The sequence below is a fragment of the Scophthalmus maximus genome, chromosome 8 (genome assembly GCF_022379125.1).
Source record: "Scophthalmus maximus strain ysfricsl-2021 chromosome 8, ASM2237912v1, whole genome shotgun sequence".
Classification (NCBI taxonomy): domain Eukaryota; kingdom Metazoa; phylum Chordata; class Actinopteri; order Pleuronectiformes; family Scophthalmidae; genus Scophthalmus; species Scophthalmus maximus.
In genome coordinates this window covers 23,664,872-23,692,551 of record NC_061522.1, presented here as the reverse complement: position 1 = coordinate 23,692,551, position 27,680 = coordinate 23,664,872, and the positions used below count along the sequence as shown (strand labels likewise).

The window sequence follows — 27,680 nt, the reverse complement described above, 5'->3', positions numbered from 1 at the left end:
AAAAAGCACATGCACAACCGGTCTCAACCACTCTGCATTGAGACTGGCGAGCTACTGTATACCTGCAGGGTTGATCAGTGTAAAAATGATGCCTGATGCTGTGATGTAGATGGTGATGTTTTGAAGCGATTCATCCAACACGAAGGTGAAGGTCTCTTGCGCCCCAGGGTTCCCCGCTCGCTGAAGAACTGTCACCTAAGACGAGAGCAAGAGGAGAAACGTTTAACAAATATTTTTTAACAAATATGTTTTTTCCAGATGTAAGGAAGGGTTTGGATTTGATAGCATATGATCTGCACAGTATTATTCCAGCTACGTGAATGTCTCAAGCCAAAATAAGTACCATATCAGATAACTTCAAGCTTTATTTTCAGGCCTAAATGATGGAAAATCCTCTAACCCAATAATACAGTGGCAATTTCACAAATGAAGTTGAAAACAGAGTGACAGAGTAAACTGTCACGATTTGGAAATTTGCTAAATAATTGCTAATGGACCCAGTTCATGTGAACCCAACTACCGTCAGTGGTACAGGTAAATATGATGAAAAGTTGTTGTGGAAAAAAGGAGACTGATGATGACTGAATTCTGTCTGATTAAATTTAACCTAATTTAGCAATGTTACTACTCATATTTCCCAGGTTGCAACGAGGAGAAAAAGACGTAAAAATTAAGATTAAATAATATTACTCAGTTTATTTGCAATTTTGCAGAAAAAAAGAAAGGAAGGAAACTGTTCTCTGAAGCTAAAATCACAGGGCGTGCAAGGAAGTGAATAGAACACTCTTAAATGCTATACATGATTATTATTTCTCAGTAGGTTTGCCAATGAAATTAGGGGAAGGTGAGGGACGTCCATAGTCTGGGAACTAATTACAGACAGCCCTAGTTCCTTCTGACTTTCTAAAGTTTCAGCTTCTGAAGTTGCAGGAACTTAGAACTTAGAACCGTTTTTCTGGCTCAGCAGGAGAGGATGCTTGTACTTGGGCTGCAGCCCATTTACTGGTAAAAGATCCACATATATCCTTTTTTTACTTACACTGTGTGAGCGGGCATTTGGCACAGTAACCCAATAATTGGTGAATTGACAAATAATTGACAGATAATTCTTCCTTCCTCCTCCTTTACTGTAAAGCCTATGACTGGTCTTGCCTCTGTTCATTGATGATAAGGCACAACAACCTTTTCACCGAAGATACAAAATAACAAGACTGCCGTCTTCTTACTGACATTCATTTTTGTCACGGCAAAGTGCTCAAAGTGGAGAATTATTCATGATTCATCAAGGCAGGAGAAAGTGCCAGGGGGAGTTAGGCAGGGGGCCTCACATTGACCATTACCTCTTACCGGGTAGGCCAAATGAGTCAAGTGTAACCCAGCGGCAGGACAACCATCGGTTCAAGACCCGCTCCTACAGATTCATTCTCCACAACATCAGGAGGATACGTCTGTTCCTCACAGAGAAGGCGCTGCAGTTATCGGTGCAGGCTCTTCTCGTCACATGCCTGGACTACTGCAACTCCCTCCTAGCTGGTCTGCCGGCATGTGCCATCCGACTTCTGCAGCTCCTACAGAACTCAGCGGCCCGGTTGGTCTTCAACCAACCCAAAGCTCTCCCACACTGCACTGCTCTTTCTAACCCTGCACTGGTCGCTCGAATCCGATTCAAGGCACTGGTACTTGCCTGCCATGCTGCGAATGGCTCAGGTGGTTCCTACATCCAGAACATTGTCAAACTTTACACCCCAACCCATCCACTCCGCTCTGCTACTGCCAAACGGCTTGCTGCTCTCTCACTGCTCAACTAATTCCTGGCTGTTTTTCTGTCCTGGTTCCTCAATGGTGGAACGAGCTCCCCATTGATATCAGGACAGCAGAATCCCTTCAATGCTTCTGTCACAGACTGAAAACTCACCTGTTCAGACTGCACCTTACTCCCTGAATTTATAAAACCCCCCCCGCTGCTTTTGCCTATTTGATAAATGTTCATGTACTCTCTCGAATCTTGCACTGTTTGGGTAATGTTATGTGACATTTCATTACATATGTTATGTAATGAAATGTAAATCCCATCTGGGCTCCTAGGTGACCACAGAAAAGCTAACCATGAGACACACACCCAAGTCTGATCAGCCCGCGGTGGGCCTGCCTTGGTGTCTTGTGATAAAAAGCTGAAACACCTGATGACGCTGATGAGCACAACTGATGATGTGTCTTAATGGTAGCTATTTCTGGTGACTTGCCTTACCCTAACCAGTAGGGATGGGTATCGTTAGGATTTTATCGATACCGATACTGCTTATCGATACCGATACTCAACGATACTCTTATTGATACTACTCTATAATTTGGTGCAGAAATTAACATGATTACATGAAAAAATGCTTAGTGATTCAACTGTTATTGTATTACTGCTAGAGGGGTAACAACATGAAACAAGTCATTGTCACAGGGAAATCTTGGTTGCTTCTCTTCTGAGCAATATCTGCCTTTTGAGCCTTAAGAGGGGGTGAGGGAGAGAGGGGGGGATGAGCTCACAGTTTTCACGCTAGGCCTGGGCAATATGGATATAAAAGATTATCTTGATACTTTTTTTCATATCGATCGATATATTCTACGTTGAGATGTAAAGATATCATAACATTTAAACCAAAGTCGGTTTGAGTATTATTTATTTTCTGTGAGAAGTTGAACATGACAGGTGTACTGTAGAACATTATACAACTGCTGCTGTATAATGTAGTTGTATATTTACAACTGCTGCAACAAATTGCAGCGCATGCTACTACTCTGCATCTTGTCGGGCTTTAAATATTCTTCGGACAATTCTTTTCAACAATGTCCTCGTCTTTTGAGCCTTTGCTAAAGCTACTATGTTTGATTTGCAGGTGTTTCGTGATGTTGCTGGTGTCGCCCGCTTCGCCCGCGACTACAGTTTTTTGCAAATGTACAATTTGGCTGCATTGTCGTTGCATCAAGTAAAGTGAGCCCACACTTTTCCCCGAGCGTCAGTGGCTTCGTCATCATTGGGGGGCGGTGAAATTACGTAAATACCGATATCGGGACCATTTGTTCTGGAGCTTATCTGTGCTCTGGTACTGACCCAATTATGTACCGGTAACAAAAAATTACCGGTACACGGTACGCATCCCTACTAACCAGGTTTAATGTTCCCCAAACTTTAAACAGGTTTAATTTCCCCCCAACCCCACCCTGCCCACTCACCTCACCATAACCCCAACCAGGATTGCATCTTAATTTATGATGCATCGTAATGGTACATCCATCTGGTGGTCACTGCAAAAACAACTACACTTAGGTAGGTAAAGTGCTGAATCTTTAAGGATGCTAACACCAATCAGATGTTCTTGGTTATCGCCAAGAACAACCACACTCTGGTAAGTAAAGTGCTGACTTCAGGGATTGTAACATCAAGTCCTAGTTAATGAATGAAAGGGTTAAAAAAAAAAGGCCCAAAAAAAGAAAAAGGTGAAGCTAGATGTTGTCCCTGGGGCCCAACCAATAAAGGCCTGCAACATGATTTAGATTATACAGGAACCAGACGAACCAGTTGAGTCCTACCAGAGCTGAAGTAGCGGTATCACTGATGATGCCTGTGGCCCCAGGCAGCTGTTTCTTGGACACTTCGATGGCCTGGCCTCCAGAGGCCAAAGCCATGTCCTTGTAATCATTAAAGGTAGCAGTTGTGGGGGAGCGACGACGCCTCCGACTGGACCCAGTCATGAAGAATGACACCTGGAGAGATAAGTTAATGTGGAGATCACACCCTCTGTCTTTCAAGTTCGCTTAGCCAAATACACAGATTGACCGTTGGTCATAACTGGTGTCAAAGTGTTTACCGTTGACTTGGTGCGCCTGATGAGAGCAATAATCGTGTCTTTGAGTTCGATGTCTTTGGCTATAGCATCAGTGAAAACGTAGATGTAGGAGGAGGATGGGGCGGTAGTGAGAGCCAACTGGAGAAAAAACAATGGTCCTGCTCAGTGCATTCTTTCAGGGATCCATAAAAATATCTGGAAATTCTATGCCTAAGCAATGACAATCCTAGTTACAGTATGACAGTATCTTTAACTTTGGTACCTGAAGTCCTGACAGACACATCTCAGGGATATCGCCCCCTCCACGCGGTTGGAGTTTAGCGATTACATCTTTCATTTTATCAGGGTCTGATGTCCTGGTCGCAGGTCCAAAATCTATAGAAAAATATTTTGTATCACAACTATACAGTCATTACATATGTATTGTAACATTCTATGGCATTATTACACTGTCAGGGGTCTTACACTGCTAACGGTTTGCTAAATATGGGCAGTAGGGAATACAAATTCATACCTGGGTCATTGAAGGGCACCAAGATGTACTCAGAGGGCTCATCCTGTGTTCCTTTTTTACTGTCAATGAGTTTGTTAACAACCGACCTGGCCTCAGCGATGTCATCAGACATACTGCCGGTGGTGTCAATAACAAAGCACACGACAGATGAGCGGGCAATCCCCATCATCCTGTGAGAATGAAAGTAAATAGTACGTTTTTAAAAATGTTTTGTTTTAATGATGCAGAAGTAGATTCATTCTCATATGTGACCATCGTACCTCAGAAAGTTTTTGTCCCCAACAGCAAAGCGGATGTCCTCTATTAGCTGGACGCTTGCAATTGTGGCTAAACTCACAGCAGTGTTGTGGACAGCCACGTTGTCTAAGCGACGCTCATCTTTGTTGATGCCACCGCGGGGAACTGTTGTGCTGGTCAGGTCCCCTGGACCTCCGTGGCTACATTTACCTGGCACAGGACAGAAGGGACATGGTACAATTTCATTCAGATTTTCTTGTTTTCTAGATTAGACAATTAGAATGAAATCCTGCTTCATTAAAACTCAAATACTGGTGCTGTAAAATGTGCTGTATTTTGTTAACCATAATATCTATGTTCCCTTAGAGTGTGTAAAAGGAATAGTTTGAAATTTTAGGAATTACACCTATTTGAAGAGTTTGATGAGAAGATTGATACCACTCTCACTCTATGTACAATAAAATATGGCACTATAGGGAGCAGTCATTTGATTTGGATCACCATAAAGAACTGGAAACAAAGAAATAGCTAGCCTGGCTCTATAAATTGCTCACTGACTGATGCATTATATACATCTAGTAGAACGCTGTATCACATCTCATAAATACTATTACAGGGTAGCATTCAGCCTCAAAAAACAGAACAGAAACACTTACAGGATGTGCATAGAGGCATGGCCCCAAAATTTGTTTTACAAATGCTGGATGCAAATGTAGTATGCATTTGCATCCTGCCTTATTGATGTGGAATGACATCAATAAGGCCTCCACTATCTATGTAGAATCCTGTGGTAAAAAGCGGGCAGTCTGATGAGCCGCACCACAGGGAGAGTGTAGGTTTGGTCCTTCACTTGGATGCCTGAAATCCTCACTTGGCCATCTGCTCCGGGCATTAAGTCCTTGGAGTTTGCTGATATAAGGTGAGGACTATAGTGACAATAGTGATATCTTCTTTCTCTGTATTCCATTTCTGCCGTGCTTGCAAGGTTGGTGTGAATGTTGTATGAAATGGGGTATCCTGTGGTGTGTCTCACACCTAGATACCTATTTCTGCGACTCAGCTTCCATCAAATACCTTATACCAGCATGAGTCCAGCATATCTCAAGTGAAAAATAAGTATATTATTCTGTACTTAAATTATACTTTTAACATATAAACTGTGTTAAAAGTTTAAACGAGTACATTTATATGTGTTGAAATATAGTTACGGTGCATTTTTGTGTGTCTCCAAAACACTTGATTAGTAAATGAGTTATAAATACAATAAACGTGTATTCAAATAAATTTTTGCAAAGCGTATTGATAAGATACTTTACCTTAATTTGTAATTTAGTACATTTGTTAAAAGTGCACTTTATTTAAAATATATTTTGAATTATATGAATATATACTTTTCAACAGTGTGTTAATGTCATGTTTTTTTTAAGTCTATTTAAATCTATTTTTAATTATTGTATTTAATGTACTTTAACAGTATATTTACTGCAAGTTCACTACAACATCCACTTGATCTAAGATACACTTTATTATACTTCTCAAAAGTTCACTTTTCAAAATGTATTTTTAAATGTGTTCAAGTATATTTTTTAAAGTGTGCTATTGCCTGTATTTCATTTCTGTACTTGCACTTAAGTACTACTTCATAAAGGTAAATTTCTTTATATTGTATGTTTGTGCTTTTATAGTATGTAATGGTGTGTTCAAACTGGACGCGATGCAAATTTTACCGCGCGACTAGATCACATACAAAGTCAATGCAGAGACGCGACTATATATGTATATACAGACCATTTACCATTTATTTTCGGCACATGAAAGCATGCTAAAATGCTTTCAGAAAATATACCTTAGTGTACTATTTCCATATTTCCAGCACATTTTAATTGTATTATAAATGCAGTTAAATTATGTTAAAATGCAGTGACAGTATATTTTAAGTGAATTTATTTTGTTTTCAGAATGTATTGGAAATACACTATAAACTCACCATCAGTATACCTTTTTTACATTTGCAAAATCATACTTCTGATGCTTTAAGTATATTTAAACACTAGTGTGCTATTTTGGTAAGTGAAAGTACACAAAAATACATAAAAAATAAGCTTATAATGTATCTAAGCATGCCTTAAGTGCAACTCCCAGTATATTAAATACAACTTCAGTTGTTTCATTTTAACACAACTTCAAGTATAGTAATTTTAAACATAAAAAAGTAAACTTAAGCATATGAAATATACTTTTACAAAATTAAAGATTTTTTTTTTTCTTCGCTTGGGATACCAGCACGACTGGAGTCAGTTTAGTACTGTGGTAGAGTCTGTCCAGTACACCACTTCCTTGATGGTCAGGGTGAACTCTCTCTTCAAGACCGAAACCAACTGTGCTGTAATGTTGTCCTGTGTTTGCAATATTTTCAAGTTTTTGAATGCAAACCAGCAATGTTTTGTATCGCAGCATACATTCAGAAGTTAATCTGATAACCACAAAAATATTTGTAAGGTTGGACCACCAAAACTAAGGTATGTTCAGATAAATATGTAATGTTTTCCAGAACCTACAATGTTTTATACTGTAGCATACAATCAGAAGTGAATCCGATTGGCAAAAATCTTAGCAGTGCAATGTTTTCTTGTTTTTGCAATATTATAATTTCTTGAAATGAAAATTAGAAATGCATGTTTTCCTGTTTGATCAGAAATGCTTTGTAGCATACAACCAGAAACAGTGGATCTAATTCATGCCCAAAACAGTTTTGGCTGTTTATTTCTTCAAAAAGTTACCATTTTATTTGACATTCATTACTTTTTTTGGTATATGTATGTAATTTGGTACTTTTACCATGACGTGACATCTCTACCATTTGGTAGAGGCCTATAATTTAAAAAACTGTGGGGTCTGTTAAAAAAACAGAACATAAAAAGGGTTATAAGGCACAGATATAATAGAGGCACATTGATCTAAATTAATAACTAAATTATATTTGTGGTGTCTTGTTTTAATCAGTATCCTACTTTAAAGCTGCCTTAAACTAAACTAAGTGAAAAGTGTTTGTGGGTTTGTCTGCTTTCGTTTGCTGTTTTCATATATTTCATATCCTGTAATATAAATCCTTCTTGAGGTCAGTTAAAATGTATTTACTTAATGTGGTGGACGAAAACTAACTTAATGACAAAAACTAGATGTTGAAAATGATGCCTTACAAAAATACACAGTTAACCAAAACTCTATAGCGTAACAACAAAACTAAATAAAAATAACTAAATTTACAGAGAAAATATCATTGGTTTTTCTTCTTCATCAATTTTTTTCATACATAAGTCTAATATTTTGGTAGGATATGAAATCTATCTTTCAATTTCTTAGCCGTGCCAGTTTTACATCAGCTGTCTTTGCATTACACAAGCAAGCAGCCCTACACGGTCCGTGATGTGTTGCCAATCCATCTATAGCTGACCTCTTCTCAGATAACTAACACTTAACCGGATAAAAAATGAACTAAAACTAAGCATTTCTAAAAAAAAAAAAAAAAAAGAGAGACAAAATTAGAAAACCTTCTTTAAATAAATGAATCTGATTAAATTGAATTGAACACTATAAACGATAATGCTGTAAATGCTGTGGCCGTAACTGCTTGTCACTGACTGCAGGACTCTTACTTTATAACTGGATGTATTTGAAAATGGTTTGAAGATTTGTTTGACATTGTTACCTTGTGGCTTTGCAGAAAAGAAGACTCCCATGTATCCTGATGTAAGTTTCTTTTTTTCTAGGATTTCTGGCAGGATGGAATTGGTGCATGGTCCTTTCTCACAGTCTCTGCAGGTGGGAGTGTTGACGTCTGCACAAGCGGTGTGCAAACAAGAGATGGGATAAACAACCTGTTTAAGTCAAGACCCAGGTGAGTAGGCATTGCTTCATTTCATAACTTGTCAGCTGTTGTTTGAGTATGATAAATCATGTGTTTTGGAGTGGATGTATTTCTTTCAAGTCTTTTACAACAGTAACATTGGTCTTATGCTTTTTGTCTGTCAACCTTGAAATAAGTTTAACTGTTAGAATAACAGAAACATCAAGGTAAAAATACAATAATTTCCCAGCTAATACTTTTACTATTTTTAGAACAGTGATTTGACTACTGGGCTCAGACACTTAACCCTAAATTGCCTCTTCTGGCAGTGTATGTATGTGTGTGAATTGGTGAATGTGACTTTCCTATGAGGAGCTTTGAGTGGTCTATATGACTAGAAAAGCGCTATATAATTACGGTCCATTTCCCATTTACTGTGAAAAAGCTGCGTGGTTGTCTGAAAATAATCCACACTCACCAGAAAAGCACACACGCGTCTATTTTGTCAACTGATATGCTCCCAGATTGAGTTTTACAATTTTATGACTATTGCCGTCTTTGTGACTACCATACTCAACGCACAGAAACACACGCAGTCCTCCTATGGGTATGACGAGTACACAAATGCTTTTCCACAGACCTGCCAGGTTGTCCAATGGCAGATCTGGGCGTATGAGGTTGATGTAGGGCTCCGAGTTTCCCAGCTCCACCCAGTTACTGTGGCTGTAAAAGTCCTGAAAATACATGGAAACACACACATTGACTCTTGTTCACAGATTTTATACCCCAAAAAATGAATAAACATTTGAATCTTTTCTTCCTTTTCGTCTCTATTTTCACTTTACTGCCACCTGTCACTTTCTGTTTCTCCTGTCTGGGCTTCTTTGTTATTCCAGCTCCTTGGTCAACTTTTCTCTGAACCCCTCTATGCTTAGTTGCCGGCTCACCTGTAGTGTATGAAGGACTCTGCCCAGTGTTTCTCTGGCAGCCTGGAAGTTCTCATTGCGAACGTTAGCCTTAATGGCCGCCATGCCCTCCAAGATGAGGCTACGTCCCTCCAGGAATGCCTCGGAGTTGAAGTGATGCGGATCACTGAAACAAATTTTCAAAAGAAATAACATTTGTATGTGTACAGCAAAACATGAGAGCACCACACTGTCCCATAGCTTTATTGCTATTTACTGAACAAAAAAAAATTCTATTATCTTTCTCCCACCTGTCGATGAAGTCACGGTCTATCAGTCCATTCTGGGTGTATATCTCTTGAAGAGCAGAGTGAAATTTGGCACCTGACACCATTCCTATTGCTGTGGGTCCCAGACAGGCCTGAACCAGCTCCTCAGGAGAGGAACCCTGGTGGCAGAAAAAGACCATTAGCCTTCAGAATGCAGCCACGCAAAGAGCACGATGAGGTGGTTGAAAAATTGGCCGTCCCTTATTGCACAAAAGCGACCCCCATGAGCCTCCACTACAGTTCTCGCTTTGATGAGAATGATTGATACTGCCCCAAACCAGCAGCTTTTTGGTCTCTGTCCACTAAAATCTTCATGCCAAGCAAAGCCAACGGCTGCTGGTTGTAGGCACAACAAGGAGAAGGAGAAGAAGAAAATTTCCCAAAACAGTGACCCATTCCTTTAAAAAATATGGCACAGATCGAACCACAGAATGAGCATCTATCCAGCGTACAGGTGTATTTCTCTCTTTGCTTTTTTATGGTCAATGTGTCCCGGCTGAATTAAACCACACACATATGTTAAAGGGTATTTTATTTTGTGGTGCTATTTATTGTAGTTCATCCTACCGTGGGTTGGAATCCATAACCCGCTGCGTCAGCCACCGCCTGACATGCCTCTGATACTTGTTGCAACAGGGCTGTTGCTGTCATGTTGACATGAGAGGACGTCCCAGGCCCGACGGGAACAAATGCCACGGCGGTTCTTGATAGCAGAGCCAAGCCCAGCAGGGCTACTCCCAGCACTGACATCATGCTTGATCTACAGGGAGAAAGAAAGTAAAATGAGCCATTACCAGTTGCCAGGTTGGTTAGTTAATAAAAATGCATGTGGAGGAATATTGAGGTTCAATTGACCCGTGTTCTGACTGTGTTTGCTCACATTGTCCAAGTGATTGTGCAAAAATGTAAGAAGACACAGTTCGAGTTAAATTCCCTTTAAGGGAAATGCTCAGGAGCAGAATCACATATGAGATGAATTTTAATGATTAGCCACTTGCATTAAAAAGGTGAGGGAAAACCAATTCATAACACACGTCACAGGCTGATTTTGAGGAGTGTTGTCTGTTGCATTCTATCAAACATATTGATGTGTTTTTTTCACAGACAATGAGTTTTTCTATTGCAAGCCCAGTGAGATTATCCAATGCTCTGAACTGAACCCAGCACAAATTTTTTTTCTAAATTTAGCACACAATTGAAGAATTTGCCACTCCCAAACAAATTAATTGTTACACCTGCTTTGTTGTTAATTTGCCATTAACAAAGATTTCTCAACAATACATTTTTGTCATTAGTGAACAAAAAGCCATCTAGACAATGCGTTACAATTCTTTTAAAGCAGTATTTGCAACAAGGGGCTGAGTTTCACCAAATGATTAAATGTCAATCTAAACAAAATTAGAGAAGTAAAACCAACGTCTCCAAGAAACTACAACCAAGTCCAGCTGCTTCTTAAGCGAGTACCTCGTTGATTAACTGATCTTTGAAATTCAATCCTACCTTGATATTTCTCAGCTGTGATGACATGCAACATGCTGGCCCTGCATACTGTAGCTGAATATATACAGTACCCCTTACTGTGTATATAATGGAGGGTGGGGACTTGAGCATTTTTGTGTGTGTGCATACTTCTTTCCCCCACGTGTTATGATCGGTCGTATACAGCTCTGATTCCGTTAGTTCAAGGTGTTCCCCTCATAAAAAGCTTGAGATGAGCATCATAAACCCATTACACCACACCCAGGTGTGGTGTAAACCCTTGAACACACCCACAGGGCATTCCATATTTACCTTAGAAACTGATTTAAACAAAGGTGGGGCAATTATGCATTCTTCACACCTCTCAAGTTAGTCGTGGAGGACCGAGGGGTAAATATTCCAAAGGCATTGTGTAGTAGTACAGTAGTGCATGTACAGGTAATGTTTTCTATTTTAAATGTGGTTCGATCGATTGTACCTACGTAAACATACTGTTGTGAATTTCCATGTGATAAACTGTGTTTCCCTATAAGATGTACCCTCCATCTCATTCCTACCACCATGACCTGCGTCCATATGTGGGACTTAGTTAAAGCTTGCTGGGACCTGGAAGGGATTATAGTCTTAGAATACTTCAATTTAAGTGATGTGTGTGTAGTGTGTTCAAATGTATGCTTGTTTGTTCCATTATAAATAACCAGGAAAAAATTTTAACATAAATTATTGGCAGCACCAGTGCAAAAGTTAAACATGTGCATCCATCTTTTTACTCAAATTACGTGTTATGGAGGTACACCCATCTCAATGTGATAGGTGTTCCTGGGAAAAAGTACAAATCCAGAGGTGTCAATGGTTGAAGTCAATAGGCTGATGATGCAGAATGCATGGTTGCTGACATTCATCCAGGAATCATCAAGGATCCAGGGATTTTTTAAAACTTTGTTAATAAAGAGATAGGGTTTTTTTTTTGAGTTGTTGTTGTTGTTCTTTCAGCCGCTCCACGGTAGAAGGGCTAGAAACCTGAAACCAACACCAATGTTTAGCTGCGATAATGTGGATTAATTTGGTCCGTCGTTTTGTCAACCTATCATTCTTCAATAATGGAGATTATGATTTCACGATCTGCATTGCTTGGCTTGCCTTGAGGCTTGCCACAAGAAGGAGCCTTTTTTTTCTTTCTTTCTGTCGCCGTCGGACCATGTGGAGTGTTGAATGTAGCCTTCGTCTGACCAGCAGCTACAGCGCCACTTATCCGTTTTTCAGCGCTCTGACTCCAGGCAGTGGAATTCATCCCTCAAATGAGAGTAAGCAAGTTTGCAGTCCACACCCACACGGAGCCAGTCTGATAGCTGCTTGTCAGTCCCGATTTAACATTAAAAGATGAAAAGATCATTGGAGAGCAAAAATGAAACAATAATAAAGAGTCCTTAATAGAGACTGAATAAAGATATAGCCGATTTTTTCAAGTAAACATTTGAAGAAACCCAAATCCTGCAGTGTTGGACAGTGGGCCCAGGCGTGCTGCAGGCATGGCCGAGGTCGGCGACTGCCAGTCGTGACATCACATAGTTATTGGTTGAGGAAGTCCTCACGGCTCATTTTACGGCACTTTCTGAATCGGAGATGTGTAAATTTCTCCATCGATTGAGGACTTTGATATGTTCACAGTATCGATTTAGCACGTAGACCTGCTTTATCTTTTAAGTAATGGATGAACAATTGTGTCTTTTCTTCCCGATTCAGACTTGTGACATTTAACCTGCACAATCAGTTAGTTTAATTTTACAATGCAATTATAACTAGATGACTGTTCCATCCATTACATTAATTGCATTTAATAACTACTACATTCATTTAATAGAGTAGCGTTTGTGTCGTCTTTGTATGGGCAAATAAACCGTATGCTTTGTTTGCTCGCAACATCTTTGGCCTCCCCTGTGTGAGCCCACGAATCCGGCATGTTGACGGAGACTCGTGTCGTGAGTGATGTTCACCAGCAGATGCTGACAGAGACCATCGTGACCATGAAGCAGTTTTCCTCTTTGGCATTTAGCTCAAAGCTACAGTGGAGCTGCCAAGTCATGTGTGGATGTTGCTGTTCTTGTTGAAAGCAGATCGGGAATGCTTCGTTCATGACACAGATGGTGTCTGTGTACGTCTGTATAGAGTGTCTTATCATGGCAATTGCAACAGTCTGAAGAGTCAGGGGGACTAGTTCACACAAGTCCAGCCTTGGCATGTTGAAGTAGGGCCGACTTGAAGATTGTGCTCACACATGTCATATTTCAGTCTCTGTGACTCTCTGTTTTTCCTCTATTTTTTTATGTTACATTTCCCTGTCGCCCGCTCTATGTCCTGTACGGGTCTGAACTGACATTTCAGTCATTCACACCCGCATGAGAAATCTTGTCAGCATACAGGGTTGAGCAAAGGGAGGCGGGTCTGGGTGTGGGTGTGTGTGTGGGGGTGTGGCGGGGATTCAGTGAGTGGAGAGCTGTAGAAAGTGACAGAACTGGAGGGATGAGTGCCTCGGACATGAAGACAAAGAGGACAGAACAGGAACAGGAAGATTTGAAAGGTTCAGATTTTCCTCTCTCGTCTGTGAGTGTAACCTAACGTCTAGGTGAGTGTTACCTAAACTTAAATTAGTTTACAGGAACATGATTACTGAATGTGGTTGGGATCACATTAGCAGTAAATTCACAGCTTTAACAAGCACTATGCAGCCAGGAAAAGAAAAGAAATTGGAATTGTAGTCAGTGTACTTTTTCTATATATTTCTACGTATATATATATATATATATATATATATATATATATATATATATATATATATTGTACAAACTTTCACGATTACATCCTTCATCTCATCCCAAGCATGAAGGAGAAATGAAGTAGAATCAAAATTAAATCATGTAATTGAGCCATATCCTGCAATCAAATTTGAATTATTTTATTATACAGTGGGCTAAGTTATCACGTTATAATGTGAAACATTTCATGTAATGGCAAAATGTTTTGCTATAACAATTTCACATCACGATAACATATGTTCATCATAACATGACATGTTTTTTATTAGAACAATAAGTTATCACATCATAAAGGGAATATTCGTGTAGTATACATATTTCTATAACATGAAAACATCTTGTCACTTCTAATTTTGGGGATTTAGCCTGATACTAGTAAGTTACTAGTTTTCTTTTTCTGGCGTGGCAGCAGTTAGCTTCCATATTATTGCTGTTCTGTGATTTGCTTTTACTCTTTGTCATACTGTATACTGTTATACTTCATAATTCGTATACTGTTCATACTGTTACTGTTATAAGTATTTTTTGTTGTCTTTGCAGATTTCTTTTTTCCCATGCTGCTCTGATAATCCCAACGGTATGTTTTCTTTTCTTTTTTATGCATAATAGTTCAATTTCTTATTCAAACATGGTGATACAGGAGATAGCAGGGTCAGTAATGAAGTTCAATACTTTTTATTTAATGTAAGAAGAAATGATGAACAAAAACCCCGACTTTGTGAAGGTTATCCTGTTTCCTTTTTTAATGATAATGTTTTGTCTGCGTGATTTTCATTAGTGATGAAAATAAATGTTTGCTAGGTGTACCTTAGAAACCTTTCTATGTATTAAAGCACTCAATCAGATCAGCTTAAATGATGCAATTACAAAGTTAAACATATGTCAGGATAAAGAGCCCACTATTATTTTATTGTTAAATCCAACATTAGGTGCACTGATTAAATGTAATCATGTGTGGTTAGGCACTAAGGTCAACACTCACACACACTCACACACACACACACGCACACACACACACACACACACACACAACTCTTAAAATCTGGTATAAAGTTTATACCCCTGTACTTGTCAGTGTTTCCCACATCTGCTTATTGTCATATTGTCGTTATCCAAAGGCAGTTTTCACACCGATACATATTTTGTTGTCTTAAGCAAAACCACCCACTGCAATTTACACCATCCATGACACAATTTGACGCAGGCATGTCAGCATTGCGTCATGGATATCTTTACTCACATGTCTGTATTCATGTGCATACACGGTGCTGTGTCTACCTCATCTACGCCGTTCGTGTAAGGGGATGTGACTAAGTGGCCGACCACAGTGGGAGCATTCAATTTGAGTCTGAGTCCAATTTTTTTTCGACATTTTTTAGCGATAACTAATGTAGTCGTTTTTCTTGCATTTAACTGTGAAGCATGCCACAACCATAACTGAACTACTAAATTATAACCTTTTTTGTTGCTTTTTATAACCTTGTAGTTCTGCATAGGTCATTTGAAACAAAGAAATCATCCACATTAGGCTGGTGTGAGCTTACGTCAGCACTGCTGACATGGTATTGTAAGGAAACACCGACATATCCCCCTACCCAAACAAACATGTAGGTAAGGGATGTGGGCAGGGATGACGTTAGTGGACGACCCTCTCTATCTCCTGAGCCACAACCCTCCCGACGTTAAAGAGAAGGTTGAGGGTGCGAAATAGTCACGATGTACGTAAAAAAATTCATGGTTCATCATCAATTCATATATTTCATTCAGAGGGATTAGTTGATGCCCTATTATTCTTATAACAGTTTTGGTTTCACAGTTGAAACTGTCAGCGGTTACCTGTGTTAAAGTGCAGTGTCTGTCGACCCCTCCATTCAGCCCAACCTCCACCTAACACCAACCTTGTCACTCTATATAGTACATCACCTATCTTCCTTCTTTGCTTATCTCATAATTACTGCAGGCACTAGAGGTTCCCTAACAATACAACGTAACTGTGGCTTGTAATAAGCTACTTGAACAGACAACTCAAAGACAAGAGGACAGTCTCACAGACACAGCTGCTAATTTAAAAAAAGTCATTGTGTAAATGTTATACTCCCTATATCACTGCTATCAGAATCATACAAAGAGGTTAAATGTCAGCATCTTGAATATGGCCTATGGGCTACCTTCACGTCTTTGACTCCCAAAAAATTGTACTGCAGTGCTACTGTTGTTACGTATTGTCGTTACTAAGAAGAGATAATGATGATGAGACAACGGTGTCATGAAACATTTGGACTATATAACATTATAAGGTGACATATTATGCAAAAATCTATTTTTCAGTGTTTGTGCACATAAATGTGGGCTGGTTAAACCCTGCAGCCTGGCTCTGAACAACTGGTTCAGATCTGTCTCCCACTGTGATGTCACAGTGTGAGAACACTGATGCCTTTTCTGAACATTAGAGCATGTAAACCTTTTCAAGTGGTGACACAAATTAAAAGTATGAACCTGAATATGAGCACGTCACCTTTAATACTGTTGATGAGTAAAAGACGATACTAAAATGCACTTTAGATACTTTATCATCAATATATTACCATTTTATTTTCATTGGGTGATATTTGGGCCCACTTTCAGATAAAATAAAGATAAGACTAGGCCTAGAGTTACAGTTAACTAAAGCTAAATAAAGTTGACTAAGTCTGATAAAAACTAACAAGGACATTTGACACAGGACACTAGACAAAGACTAGATATAAATCCCTGACAAAATTGATGGAAACTCACTGTAGTTAAAACATTAACAGCACAACAGCAAGTTGACATCAGAGCCAGGTATTCCAAGACTGCATTGCTCAAGTATGTGTAGTTGCTCAAGAGTTGGTATGTGGTTGGACCACAGCAATAGGCTTTGACGTGTTTTAGCAAAAGCACGAGTGCTCCATCTAGTTTTCCAGAAAATAACATCAAGAACAACTGCACGCACATAATATAGTCTTTCAACAGTGTTGTGTCAATTGAAAGTCGATACCTTCCCGCTGGTGTGTGAAACCGCTCCCAATGAAAAATACCCGGTGCGTGTGTTACTCGGGAACTGTTGTGCTAGGGTTACATTATGCAACGGGTCAGAGCAGGTCTTGGCATAGTCAAAAAAATCTTCATAGTTAAACGACGCTGATTGTTGTGCGTATGTGATTATAGTAAGCTTCTTCTTCTAATAATGGTGCTGGTCATATCAGCACCATCATAAGCTACTGCAGGAGATAACACATACAACGCAAGGAGGGGCTTGTGAGCACCAGCACCTCCGATTCTGATCGCTTCTCCATTAATGTGTCTCCTTTCATTCTTTTTTTTTTTGTTTCAGAGCACCAATGTCAAATGCGACCAGCGGGGGGCTCTTCTGCCCCCTACTGCAGGAGATGCGGGCGAACAGCCTCAACAACAACAAACAGGCCAATTATGTGGTGGTTGGCATCCATGGCCTGGTTTCCTGCCTGGGGATTTTGGAGAACCTTCTGGTCCTCTGGGTGGTTGGCTTCCGCCTCCACCAACGCACCGTTGCCTCCGTCTGGGTGCTCAACCTGGCCCTGTCTGACTTCCTAGCCACCCTGATGCTCCCCTTCTTCACCTCTTACCTTTACCACTCCCACAGCTGGGAACTTGGAAATGCACTCTGCAAGACCCAGGCTTCTATCTTCTTCTTGAACATGTTTGTGTCGGCCTTCCTGCTGGCAGCCATTTCACTGGACCGCTTACTACTGGTGGTCAAGCCAGTGTGGAGCCAGAACCATCGGTCGGTGGCAGGAGCGTGGAAGGTGTGTGCACTGGGTTGGCTATGGGCTGCAGTGAATACAGTACCTTACGCCATGTTCCGCTCAGTTACCAAGAGACAGAATGGGGGGAATTTGTGCTATCATAATTTCGCTTTGATTTTATCCTCTCAAATCACTGCGGAGAGAGATTGCGAGGTGAGGCAAGCTGCAACAGCCATCTCAAAGCTACTGCTCGCATTCCTGTTCCCCTTGGTGGTGATTGCAGGCAGCTACGTGCAAATAGGTCTCATCCTGAGGAACAGGAGCAGGAGGAGGAAACAGAGCTCCGCTGGACTAACTGATGCACTGGTCGTGCCAAACACAGACAGGGCAACAGGAAGAAAAACAACTCCAATCTTTCTCAAGCCTCCACCTTTAACCTTGACACCAACCACCATGACCCCCACCACCTCTAATCAATCCAACCAGGGCCGGCTGTCCCAGAGCTTCATCAAAATGGTGACCTTTGTTATCACGGCATTTGCATTGTGTTGGGCTCCCTATCACATCTTCTGCATTATAGAGTTGACAGCCCACTACCACAGGGACAATCTCAAATTGGTGGAGGTGGGACTTCCCCTAGCTACAACCATTGCATTCTTGAACCCGGTGTTGAACCCCATCCTGTACGTCTTCAGCTGCCCAAACTTCTGTGTGAGGATAAAACAAAGTCTGGGAGCCGTGTTTGACGGCCTGGTCGAAGAAGAAGGTGGGTTTCTAATGGTCCAAGGAAAGGGTATCAGAGCTCATATCAGGCGGAAAAGCAGTCGAGATGTGAGCCCTGCAGCACCAGGGTCATCAAACGGGCCCACTTCTCCCCGTAGATCACCGGACACTGCACTTCCCCCTTTCCCTCTGCCCTTGGCCACTGAAAGTCTTGAAGACCTTCACGTGGAGAATACAGGACCAGATTCAAAAATTGACATTGAGCATAGGTGATGTATAACTGGTCTTTTTGGTTTATGTTTAAGTTAGTGGAATTTTGAAAATGGGCCTCATATGCCTTAGTGTACATGTAGGCTTAATTAAATAGGTCATATCGGGACGTATTGCATAAAAGCTGGGGCCGGCGCAGTTTAGTACAGACATTTGTTTTGCAGAGAGGATGGATCCTACTGGGGCCACCATGAGGTCGACGATTTGGTTGTTATGAAATGTCTTTAAAAACTAGTGCCCGGAAATCTGCCCTGGTACAAACATTCAGGAGTCAAAGGTTAAATAAATTCACCTCCCAGAGTGTGAAGATGAATAAAGGGAGACAACAAAAACATTTCTGCTGCATTAGATTATGTTTAGAATAACTTTTTTTTTTCTGATCTTTCTTCTTTTTAATGTGAATTACCTTATAAATAGTTTTCCCTCTTTAGGCAACTAAAATGGATTCAAATGAAACATTGTGCGAAAAGGAAAATCCTATGCAAATTGTGACAAGGGGACACAAGTGCACGGTGCTTATTTACAATGGGATCACTGCTGGAGACTGGGTACTCGTGCTATGCAAAATTTGCCCACTAGAGAGCAGTATAGCACCGACAGCATGATCCGACGTGAAATTATATGGTAGGATTATGCTTTTCAGGTCCTGTAATCCAGAAGCCCTTTAAATCTGAACAGCTGAATGTCTGACCACCTTTCTGAGTGATTGGATTTGATCATGTCTGATATCCATTTTGATTGACTATCTCATTGTCGCCGCCGCCACCACAGTTGTCTGGTTCCATCACACACAATTGGACACACGCACACACGCACAGGCTGAGGTGTAATATAGGCCACAGCAATGTGGGATTACCACGCGAGGTAGTTGTAATTTGGAGAGAATATCAGAGAATGAAGATTCAGAATATAAAGAGAGAGCAGGATTAAACCAGAACCTAAACGGGTCAGATTGACATACAAAGTTCCAATTTTCTCGCAACCTTTCACTTCCAGCGGATTAACCCCCCCCCCATTTCGATTGGTACATTTCTATCTGCATTGCGTCTTTTTTTGCTGCACAGCAAATGCCGAACAAAAGAAGGAAGTAGGGACTAAAGAAGAAGATGACATGCAACATACATTAACTGAAGGTTTTATGTCCAAAACATGTGGATTGCAGAACAAGTCTACGGTGAAAAAATGTTTTGATGGAATCTTTTAAGCGACTGTGTCAAAATTTGTATCCAGCTGGCAGTGGGTCAGCTGTCGCTCAAAAGGTTGATTTGTCAGTTGTTGTTGTTGTTGTTGCTGTTGTGGCCAATAATAACCAATCATTCATCAGCTCTTTATATAAAAATATATATATTTACAGTTTTACTATGCCTGCTAGGAATTTGGCAAATGCACATTCCATGTCTAGTCTGCAGTTTGATGGCTTTGTGAAAACTATTGTCACGGTTCAAATTTGGGTGCACAGTCATCAAATTGGACTTGCTTTTTGTTACTGTTGATGAAATGTGCTGAGCCACTCCCATGCTGTATTCAACATGTTGCGAAAGGGTGTTTCAGTTTTCTTTTCTGTGTCAAAAGTAGGATCGAAAGAAGGTATTAATATCCCTGGAGAGACAATAAGGTACAACACGTCTACACAATTAGATACGGCCCCATCTTATTGTGTAGTTGTGCTGTAACCACAGTCATTATCGCACAGTCCCAGAGTGGTTCAGTGCATGGAGGGGGTTAGAGCATCCAGGGGGTTAGCAACAGTGAGACCACTGACAACAGAAGACGCAGAAAACGACAGAGCCAGAGAGATTATATGAAGGGCTGTGGGGCAGTTCGGTGGTAAGTATTGCCTTAAAGGGGTTTAATGCACCGCTGCAGCGCTCACAGCTGACAGATGCTCATGGAGAATTTAAGTTGAGTCACAAATCACCATGTACTAAAATATTGACCCATGCATACACATATACTGTACAAAGAAGACGAACACACATTGTTTTATAGCCAAAAAGTTGCATTGTATGAAGGTAAATATTTTTTGCAAAGGGCAAGCGCTTGTAGACTGTTGTGAACTTCAAATGTGAGATAAGATAAGATAAGATAGAACATTATTCATCCCATGCCCGGAAATGTAATCGTTACAGCGGCAGAGTATCACAAAAAAAAAAAAGAGAAAAAAAACTGTACTTAAACTTGCGTTTAAAAAAACAGTAAACGTGTATGTTGAAATTCGGCACTCATTCGCAAACATGTCACTGGCAGCTTCCATGTCGCGTCTCATATGTACTGCGGCAAATATGATTCCAAAAAAGTGAGCATTTATTCACAGCCACCTACAAGAAAAAATACATTTAAGAAAATCTAACTCTTGGAAGATTGCATTGAGCTGGATTCGACCTCACCACAGCAAAACTGAACATATCTGATAATCACCATGAGCTACGCCCACCACTTCATGTGCTGGTGTCACATTATGACAAACATATTCTGTGACGATCTAACTCAGGCAACACTGTCAAAACACACAATTTCTAACACTGAGCCCAGAGCCGGCCCTAGAATATATGGGGCCCTATGCAGAATTTGACTGACTGAGCCACAGAAAGAGTATAACACAAGTGGTAATAATTGAAGCCTTTGTAAATAATCTATTTGTTTTCGACTACTACTACCCAAATGAAAATGTTTCCTGGATGCTGAAATAATTTCTTTCAACACATGACGGACACCAGCACACAAAGTAGCGGGAGTGGCTCTTTTGCTGCGGTGAGATCGAATCCACCTCGATGCGAACTTACAAGAGTTATATGGTACATATGGGATGCGTTGCCAAATGTCGCCCAGGCCCAAATTCAGTCTCCAAGCGCTTGCATGTCGCAACTGCCACTGCGCGTATCACATTCATACACTGCCGGAAGAGCTGCCAGAGGCAATTTAAGGGTTTTAGCGTCTTGCCCAAGGACACATCGGCATTCAGACTGGGGGATGCTGGGATGGAACCGGCAGACCTTCGTGTTGATGGGCGACCGACTCCACCTCCTGAACCACAGTGTGGATTTTATGATGTGAGTACTCAGTTCACATGGGTCGGACCTCTACGGACCACACCCATCTCCCAAACGCGGCCTTGATTTGAGCTGCGCACCTGCTAAGTTCTGTGGCTGCGTCTTGCACAGTGACACTGACAAGATGTGTCAACGGGCAGACAGACCTTTAAATACCTGCCAGAGCACTGTGCTAGTTCCCACGACAGGAGCTGTTTCCAGGAGCATATTTTGTAATGATCTCACACACACACAAACACACGCACATGCACATGCACACGGCCCCTCGGCCAAGACTGTTGAATATTGCAGGGTATGTACTTGCAACTGTGTAAATATCATTATAATGTACATTCATGATGTAATTTTAATGTCAATTTATAATGTAATATATATATGAAGTGTCTAATAAACGTTTTTTTCTCGTGTTTATGACATATGCAAGTATTTTCTTAATTTGATCTGTGACTGAAAGTCCAATAGGTCCCAGAATCCAAAGTTTTCCTTGAAATAAAGCGGTTTTCATATGAAATGAGAATTTGCTTAACATTTTTGATTTCGTTAAAACGTGTCAGACGCGTGTGTGTGAAGGGAATAGCTGTCTTCACGTTAAGTGCACTGCTGCGAGATCACTCATCAAAGCTTGATAAAGTCATAAATCAAGTGGCTGTGAATGTCAGTGTTATACTCACCCTTGGGCTGCCAGGTAGGACCAGGATTTGTTTTGGCTTCAGCTTTGTGAAGAATTTCCGACAGCAAAGATGCCGTTTGCTGTCAGATTGCAGAAGTGGTCGAGGGTATTCTCCGGAGCTGACGGTTCCTTCAACTGGTTATTGGTTTTCTTTCACATCGAAATACCTGAGAGCAGGTTTGTTATTGCAGGCAATACCACCTTGTTACAGCACACGCGGCCGTGTGGGAACTTCTCACCATGGCTCGGTTTTAAAGGAAGGGGGAGTGAATGTGGTTGGTTCTCGAGAGGAAGCGAACCAGTAGCGTAGCTAGAAATATCAATTTGGGTGGGCCTGTGGGCCACAGTGTGGGCATGAACTGAAGCAAAAACAACATGTAGGAGCAATATCAGATACATACCACAGTATCACAGTGGAATATGTGACTTCCGCTTGACTTATGAAATAATTTGAGGGTTGAAGCTTGAAGGGCACACACACACACACACACACACACACACACAGAGTGAGCTAAACGTTTGATTGGGGTGACGCACACCTTTAGTAAAGAATGTGTATGCAGTGAGAGATTACTGAGGCACCTGATTGAGCATTTTTAATAGCAAACAATTAATGAAAGGGGCCAGGATGCGGGTAAAAGTGGTTTCATTTTTCCCTCTGTTATCGTTGTCCATAATCAACACTGGCCAACATGATCAGCTACCTGTCATACTCGGTTGGTGAGTAGGATGCTGCGGGATCCAGCGTTACAAAGAAGTAAATGATAGAGAGAAATGAGAATGTGAAATGTGGCTGTTAAAGAAAAACTGATTGCGGTTTATGGAGTCTTTCACACCTCCTTCTTGGATTCTGCTGTCGGGGTTAATATGTGACTTTTACCTTGGCACACAGACCCCATCTCACACATCACATTCTTTAAACCTACATGCTGGCTCTTGTTTGGCAGGACACACACAAGTCTTCACTTTACCTTCCTGTGCTGCTTATTTTACTGATACATTTCGGAAAAAAAAAGAAAAAAAGATGGGTTGTCCTTGGCCCCATGCAGGAGCAGTATGCACCATGGTGCATACTGTGTATGTGCGGGAAGTATATGAAGTGTGTGTGTGTGTGTGTGTTTGTACAATGCACGGCACAGGGCCATATGGTGAATGTAATAAACAATGGGAAACACTACAAAATGCAGAGGATTGAGGACAAGCCTACATCAGCATCAGAGCAGATGTGATCATAGAGAGAGAGAGAGAGAGAGAGAGAGAGAGAGAGAGAGAGAGAATAAACACAGGATTACCAGAGATGTCACATACATGGACAGAAAATTGTGTCAGGCTCAAAAAAGACACTGTTCAAGTCAATTCAATTCAATTCAACTTTTGAATCCTACCATACATCATCTCAAGGAACTTTACATAGTGAGAGAGACCTGACAATATTACAGAAAAAAAACAACCGTTCCCAACAGTGAGCAAGCACATCGGCGACCGTGGAGAAAAAACAACCACTCGCTTTTTTAACAGGGAGAAGTCTCTCGCAGAACCGGACTCAGTCGTAGGAGGAACATCTGCCGCGACCGGTTGGGGATGAGAGGAGAGCAATGGGGGGAGAGAGGAGAGGTGGGCAGAAAGAGGGGGAGAGAAGAGAGAGAGAGAGAGAGAGAGAAGAGTTGTATAACGGGGCAGTAAGCGATCGTCAGAGAAAGCTCGTCTCTCTCTTTGTGATTGTCCCGCGACCTCGGGTATGGGAGACCGACGCGCTGACCCCGAGGCCCAAACCCGCCAGCACGTCGCTTAAGGTGTCGACGAGGGATGTTTGCAAAATGCACTCGCAGTGTTGTGTGGCGCGGTCTGCATCACTTTTGGGGGGTTTTCCATTTTCCAGAGCCATGCAGGGAGTAGCCGAAAACACCGATTTTTGGGGGGAGGGGGGGGCGCACTGAACGGACCGCGAGGAAAAGTTCGCGTATTGCTTAAGAATCGCTTGCTGCCCCTTTACGCTCTGTTAGTTATTCTTATAATGACAATAATAATACTGACACTTAAAGATGCAAATACATTGTTAATAATAATAATAATAATAATGATAATAATAATAATAATAATAATAATAATAATAATAATAATAATAATGAAGTCTTGAAGAGTTTGTTAAAGTATGCGTGCGAAAATGTCCAAATTTGCACACTAAAATCGTGTGTATCACCTGTGATACACGTGCCTACCAGATTTCATCACATGTAAAGCATGTGGTAAGCGGCTTTGTTGAGTTATTTAGACACGCCCATGCCCAAGACCGGGCCCCAAGAATAATAATCATAATAATAATAATAATAATAGTGTCGGATTTAGATCCTGCAGCTCTGGATTCAGAGATACTGTGTGTGCAGAACTTACACAATTATTATTTGAGTTATGTTTTTCTGTGGAGCAGAAGAGATGGTAACAAGCCCAGAAAACAGTGACTGATGGATAAAGCGACAGTAGGAGGGATGAAAGAGATGGAGAGAGTTGGATGAGAGAAGGAGGAGCAACAACACTGGGAGATATGCTTCAGATTATCAAGCGGTGTCAGATGCTCGTGGGACAGATAAAGAGGAGGAGTGGACAAAGAGCGTGACAGGAGAGAGAGAGAGAGAGAGACTGGACGTGCACGCAAGCTGGGCTGCAAAGATGACTGACATGAAAAGTGTATCGTCCATGGAGGTGCCAGAGGGGAAGTTAGTGAAGAAGGTCAGTAGATGTATCCGCAAAAAATTGGACTCTGAAATGTGTTGAATCCGTCCGCGGTGCCATTTACAAACTCAACATGGCGTTCTGTAACTCGTGGTTGGTCATCTGACCGGGACATACTTTCAAACCAAATTATTGTTTCATTTTCATTTATTTTAACACAGTGTCACTTTAGAGGAAGACTATCTGTGCCAGAAAGTATCATCACAATTTTTCGCCAATTACAATCTTTTTTTCTGAGACTGTCAACTTTTACGGTTTCTGTAATGCAGGATCCTTCCCGAGTTGGTACCTTGTACGATATATTATATCAAATATAAAAGTTGTGCTATTTGACCTACAGTGGAATTGTGCGTTCGAGTGTGAAGTGATTTCAACACATTTCAGTTAATTCAGTTCCGTTCATCCATTTACCCGTTCATTCATAAAATCTGCTCCATGAAAAACCATCTATCACTCAGTTCTCTTTCTTTTACCTTTATTTTATGCGTCATGTTCGTCCTGCGTTCTCCAGGGCTCCATCAAGAAGAAGATCGAGTCATTCAGGCGATGGAGTTCAGCCAGTATAAAGAGGCCTCCGAAGCAAAAGGCCAAGACCCTGAGTCTGTCCTCCCCAGTGGGAAACCCTGAAGACCTCTGGCTGCAAGAAGGAGACAGGAGGAAGCTGCGACCCATCGTCGACTCAGTCTTTGGGCAGGTAGGATACTGAACAGGGGCATTACAGCCCATGTGTCTTTGTGCTCTTCTAAATAAGGCATGCTTGTGGCTATGTGGCATTGTTAGTATGTGCTGGGTTGAGACACACACAAACACACACCAGAGTACACACACAGATAGAAGCCACTGATAGGCCGAGGACTAGAGTGAGCTTCAGAGCCACAATCAGGGAGATGACCCCAAGCAACGACCAGCTAGGTGAACACCTCAGACAGCAGAAACCCGATGAGGAGGAACCACCACTGAAGGACGAGACCAACAGAGAGAAGAAGTGGCTGACATCGAGAAATCCTACCAATGGCTGGACAAGGCTGGTCTCAAAGACAGCACAGAGGCGCTAATCGTGGCCGCACAAGAGCAGGCTCTGAGTACAAGATCAGTAGAGGCCTGGGTCTACCATATCAGAAAAGACCCCAGGTGCAGGCTGTGCAAAGACAGCCCTGAGACAGTCCGGCACATAACGCTTTCCATGTAACACCATAACCAAGTGGCTGGCACGGTGGACGGGAACATCTCACGCAGAGAATAGGCTCAATGTCCCAGGGTCAAAATGTAAGATACCTCACCAAAGGTGGTCGAGAATGACCGAGCTAAGACCCTGTGGGACTTCAAGACCCAGACTGATAAACTGGCGATGGCTAACGAACCGGACATCGCTCTGAGCAGATCAACAGAGCCTCAGCCTCACAGACTGACTTTAAACCCTGATCTATGACCTCCTGTAGGACATTCAAGCTTAATGTACATAGTTGTTGTCTCTCGGAGCATACTGAGCGTGCTCAAAATGCAAATCAGCAAGAAACAGATGGTTCAGACGCAGTCGTCCCCCCCCCCACACACACAAAGACTATAAGTCTGGATGCAAAGTCAGTATTTCAAGTGGGTTTGAATCAGTAGTATGGTCTTTGCATATGCCTCAAAATGTCTTCTAATGTTCTGACTACATGGTGGCTGTTTGTGCGCAGTGTGAAGCTGTGTAAAATGTCAGAGTGTGTGTCTTATATTGACTTGATCTGTGGTGCTGGTTGGCATGCAGCAACCTGACGGAAACTTGAGTAAGGCTTGAGATTGTGGCTGCATTTCGGCAGAAATGTCCGGTTTTAGACGTGTGTATATTTCACGATTTCACAACAGCAACTGTCACTGATGTATTCACAAGGTGTCTCCATCACCACATGCGGCTTCATGCAGTTTCGGTTGGTGATTCACACTGGAGCAAAGAGTTTTCACTTTCAGCTGGACTAATCAAACTCTTTATCCTTTTAGAAATAAGCAAACAAGTTGGAGCAGTTTCTAAAAACACAGGAATTAAAGTTGTATTCAACATATTTTATCTGTTCCAATGTACAACACAACCATAAGCATATCAAAAGAGGTATTAGTATTCTTTTGAAGCTACGAGTATATCTTTAGTTAACTACAATGACGTAAGTATCAACGGTGCGCACTGGGACCCAGAGGCTTACAGGGGCCCATGACAGGTGGATAATTTAAAAAAAATGAGTAGTACTGTAGGCTTACCGCATATCGCTTCCTCGGCGAGTTCCCCCGGCACTAAGCACATGCATCCTTTAGCTGTGCCAATCATGCCAAAAACATAGAGCAGCGTTAAATAAAAAGCGCTGATTGATAAAAACGTGCTAATTCCACGCTAAAAGAAAGTGCTGATGGATTTATGCGTTCTGAGTGGACGGTACACATTTAAGGTGCTGGTGCATTTGTATGTGTGCATGTATGTCATCGCATGGTGTTGGAGATGGGCTGGGATGGGGGTCAGCATTCGCAGAGTGTTCAGAGTTCTGGTAGTTTGGTGG

At 41.4% G+C, this 27,680-nt stretch overlaps 3 protein-coding genes across 8 annotated transcripts in view; 2 read left to right on the top strand and 1 right to left on the bottom strand.

Annotated features, from left to right (window-relative positions):
* The window catches only part of vwa11 (von Willebrand factor A domain containing 11), a 26,407-nt gene extending 3,735 nt beyond the window's left edge, over positions 1-22,672 (bottom strand). The window contains exons 1-12 of one of the 3 annotated variants that reach the window (XM_035637024.2): positions 22,424-22,672; positions 10,239-10,431; positions 9,654-9,790; positions 9,385-9,529; positions 9,078-9,171; positions 8,300-8,428; positions 4,614-4,800; positions 4,354-4,523; positions 4,102-4,214; positions 3,861-3,977; positions 3,583-3,756; positions 63-195 (exon numbers count right to left, since the gene is read on the bottom strand). In XM_035637024.2, the coding sequence (XP_035492917.2) occupies positions 63-195; positions 3,583-3,756; positions 3,861-3,977; positions 4,102-4,214; positions 4,354-4,523; positions 4,614-4,800; positions 8,300-8,428; positions 9,078-9,171; positions 9,385-9,529; positions 9,654-9,790; positions 10,239-10,424 (1,585 nt within the window). In that variant the 5' untranslated portion in view covers positions 10,425-10,431; positions 22,424-22,672. Of the gene's footprint in view, positions 1-62; positions 196-3,582; positions 3,757-3,860; positions 3,978-4,101; positions 4,215-4,353; positions 4,524-4,613; positions 4,801-8,299; positions 8,469-9,077; positions 9,172-9,384; positions 9,530-9,653; positions 9,791-10,238; positions 10,432-11,171; positions 11,258-22,423 lie in introns of those variants that run through there. The other 2 variants (XM_035637025.2, XM_035637026.2) reach the window with 2 other exon arrangements.
* On the top strand, positions 13,621-22,163 carry LOC118312448 (prostaglandin D2 receptor 2). Its single transcript, XM_035637043.2, has 3 exons — positions 13,621-13,773; positions 14,504-14,540; positions 17,319-22,163. The coding sequence occupies exon 3, from the start codon at positions 17,326-17,328 to the stop codon at positions 18,703-18,705; it is 1,380 nt and encodes a 459-aa protein (XP_035492936.1). The 5' UTR covers positions 13,621-13,773; positions 14,504-14,540; positions 17,319-17,325; the 3' UTR covers positions 18,706-22,163.
* The window catches only part of cabp2a (calcium binding protein 2a), a 26,061-nt gene continuing 19,854 nt past the window's right edge, over positions 21,474-27,680 (top strand). For 3 of the 4 annotated variants that reach the window (XM_035637053.2, XM_035637051.2, XM_035637050.2), the window contains exons 1-2: positions 21,474-21,752; positions 25,664-25,846. In XM_035637053.2, coding sequence (XP_035492946.2) covers positions 21,474-21,752; positions 25,664-25,846 — 462 coding nt within the window. Of the gene's footprint in view, positions 21,753-24,878; positions 25,150-25,663; positions 25,847-27,680 lie in introns of those variants that run through there. The other variant, XM_035637052.2, reaches the window with a different exon arrangement.

Coding starts and splice junctions, on each gene's coding strand:
- LOC118312448 (XM_035637043.2), top strand. CDS start 17,326: ATGTCAAATGCGACCAGCGGGGGGCTCTTCTGCCCCCTACTGCAGGAG.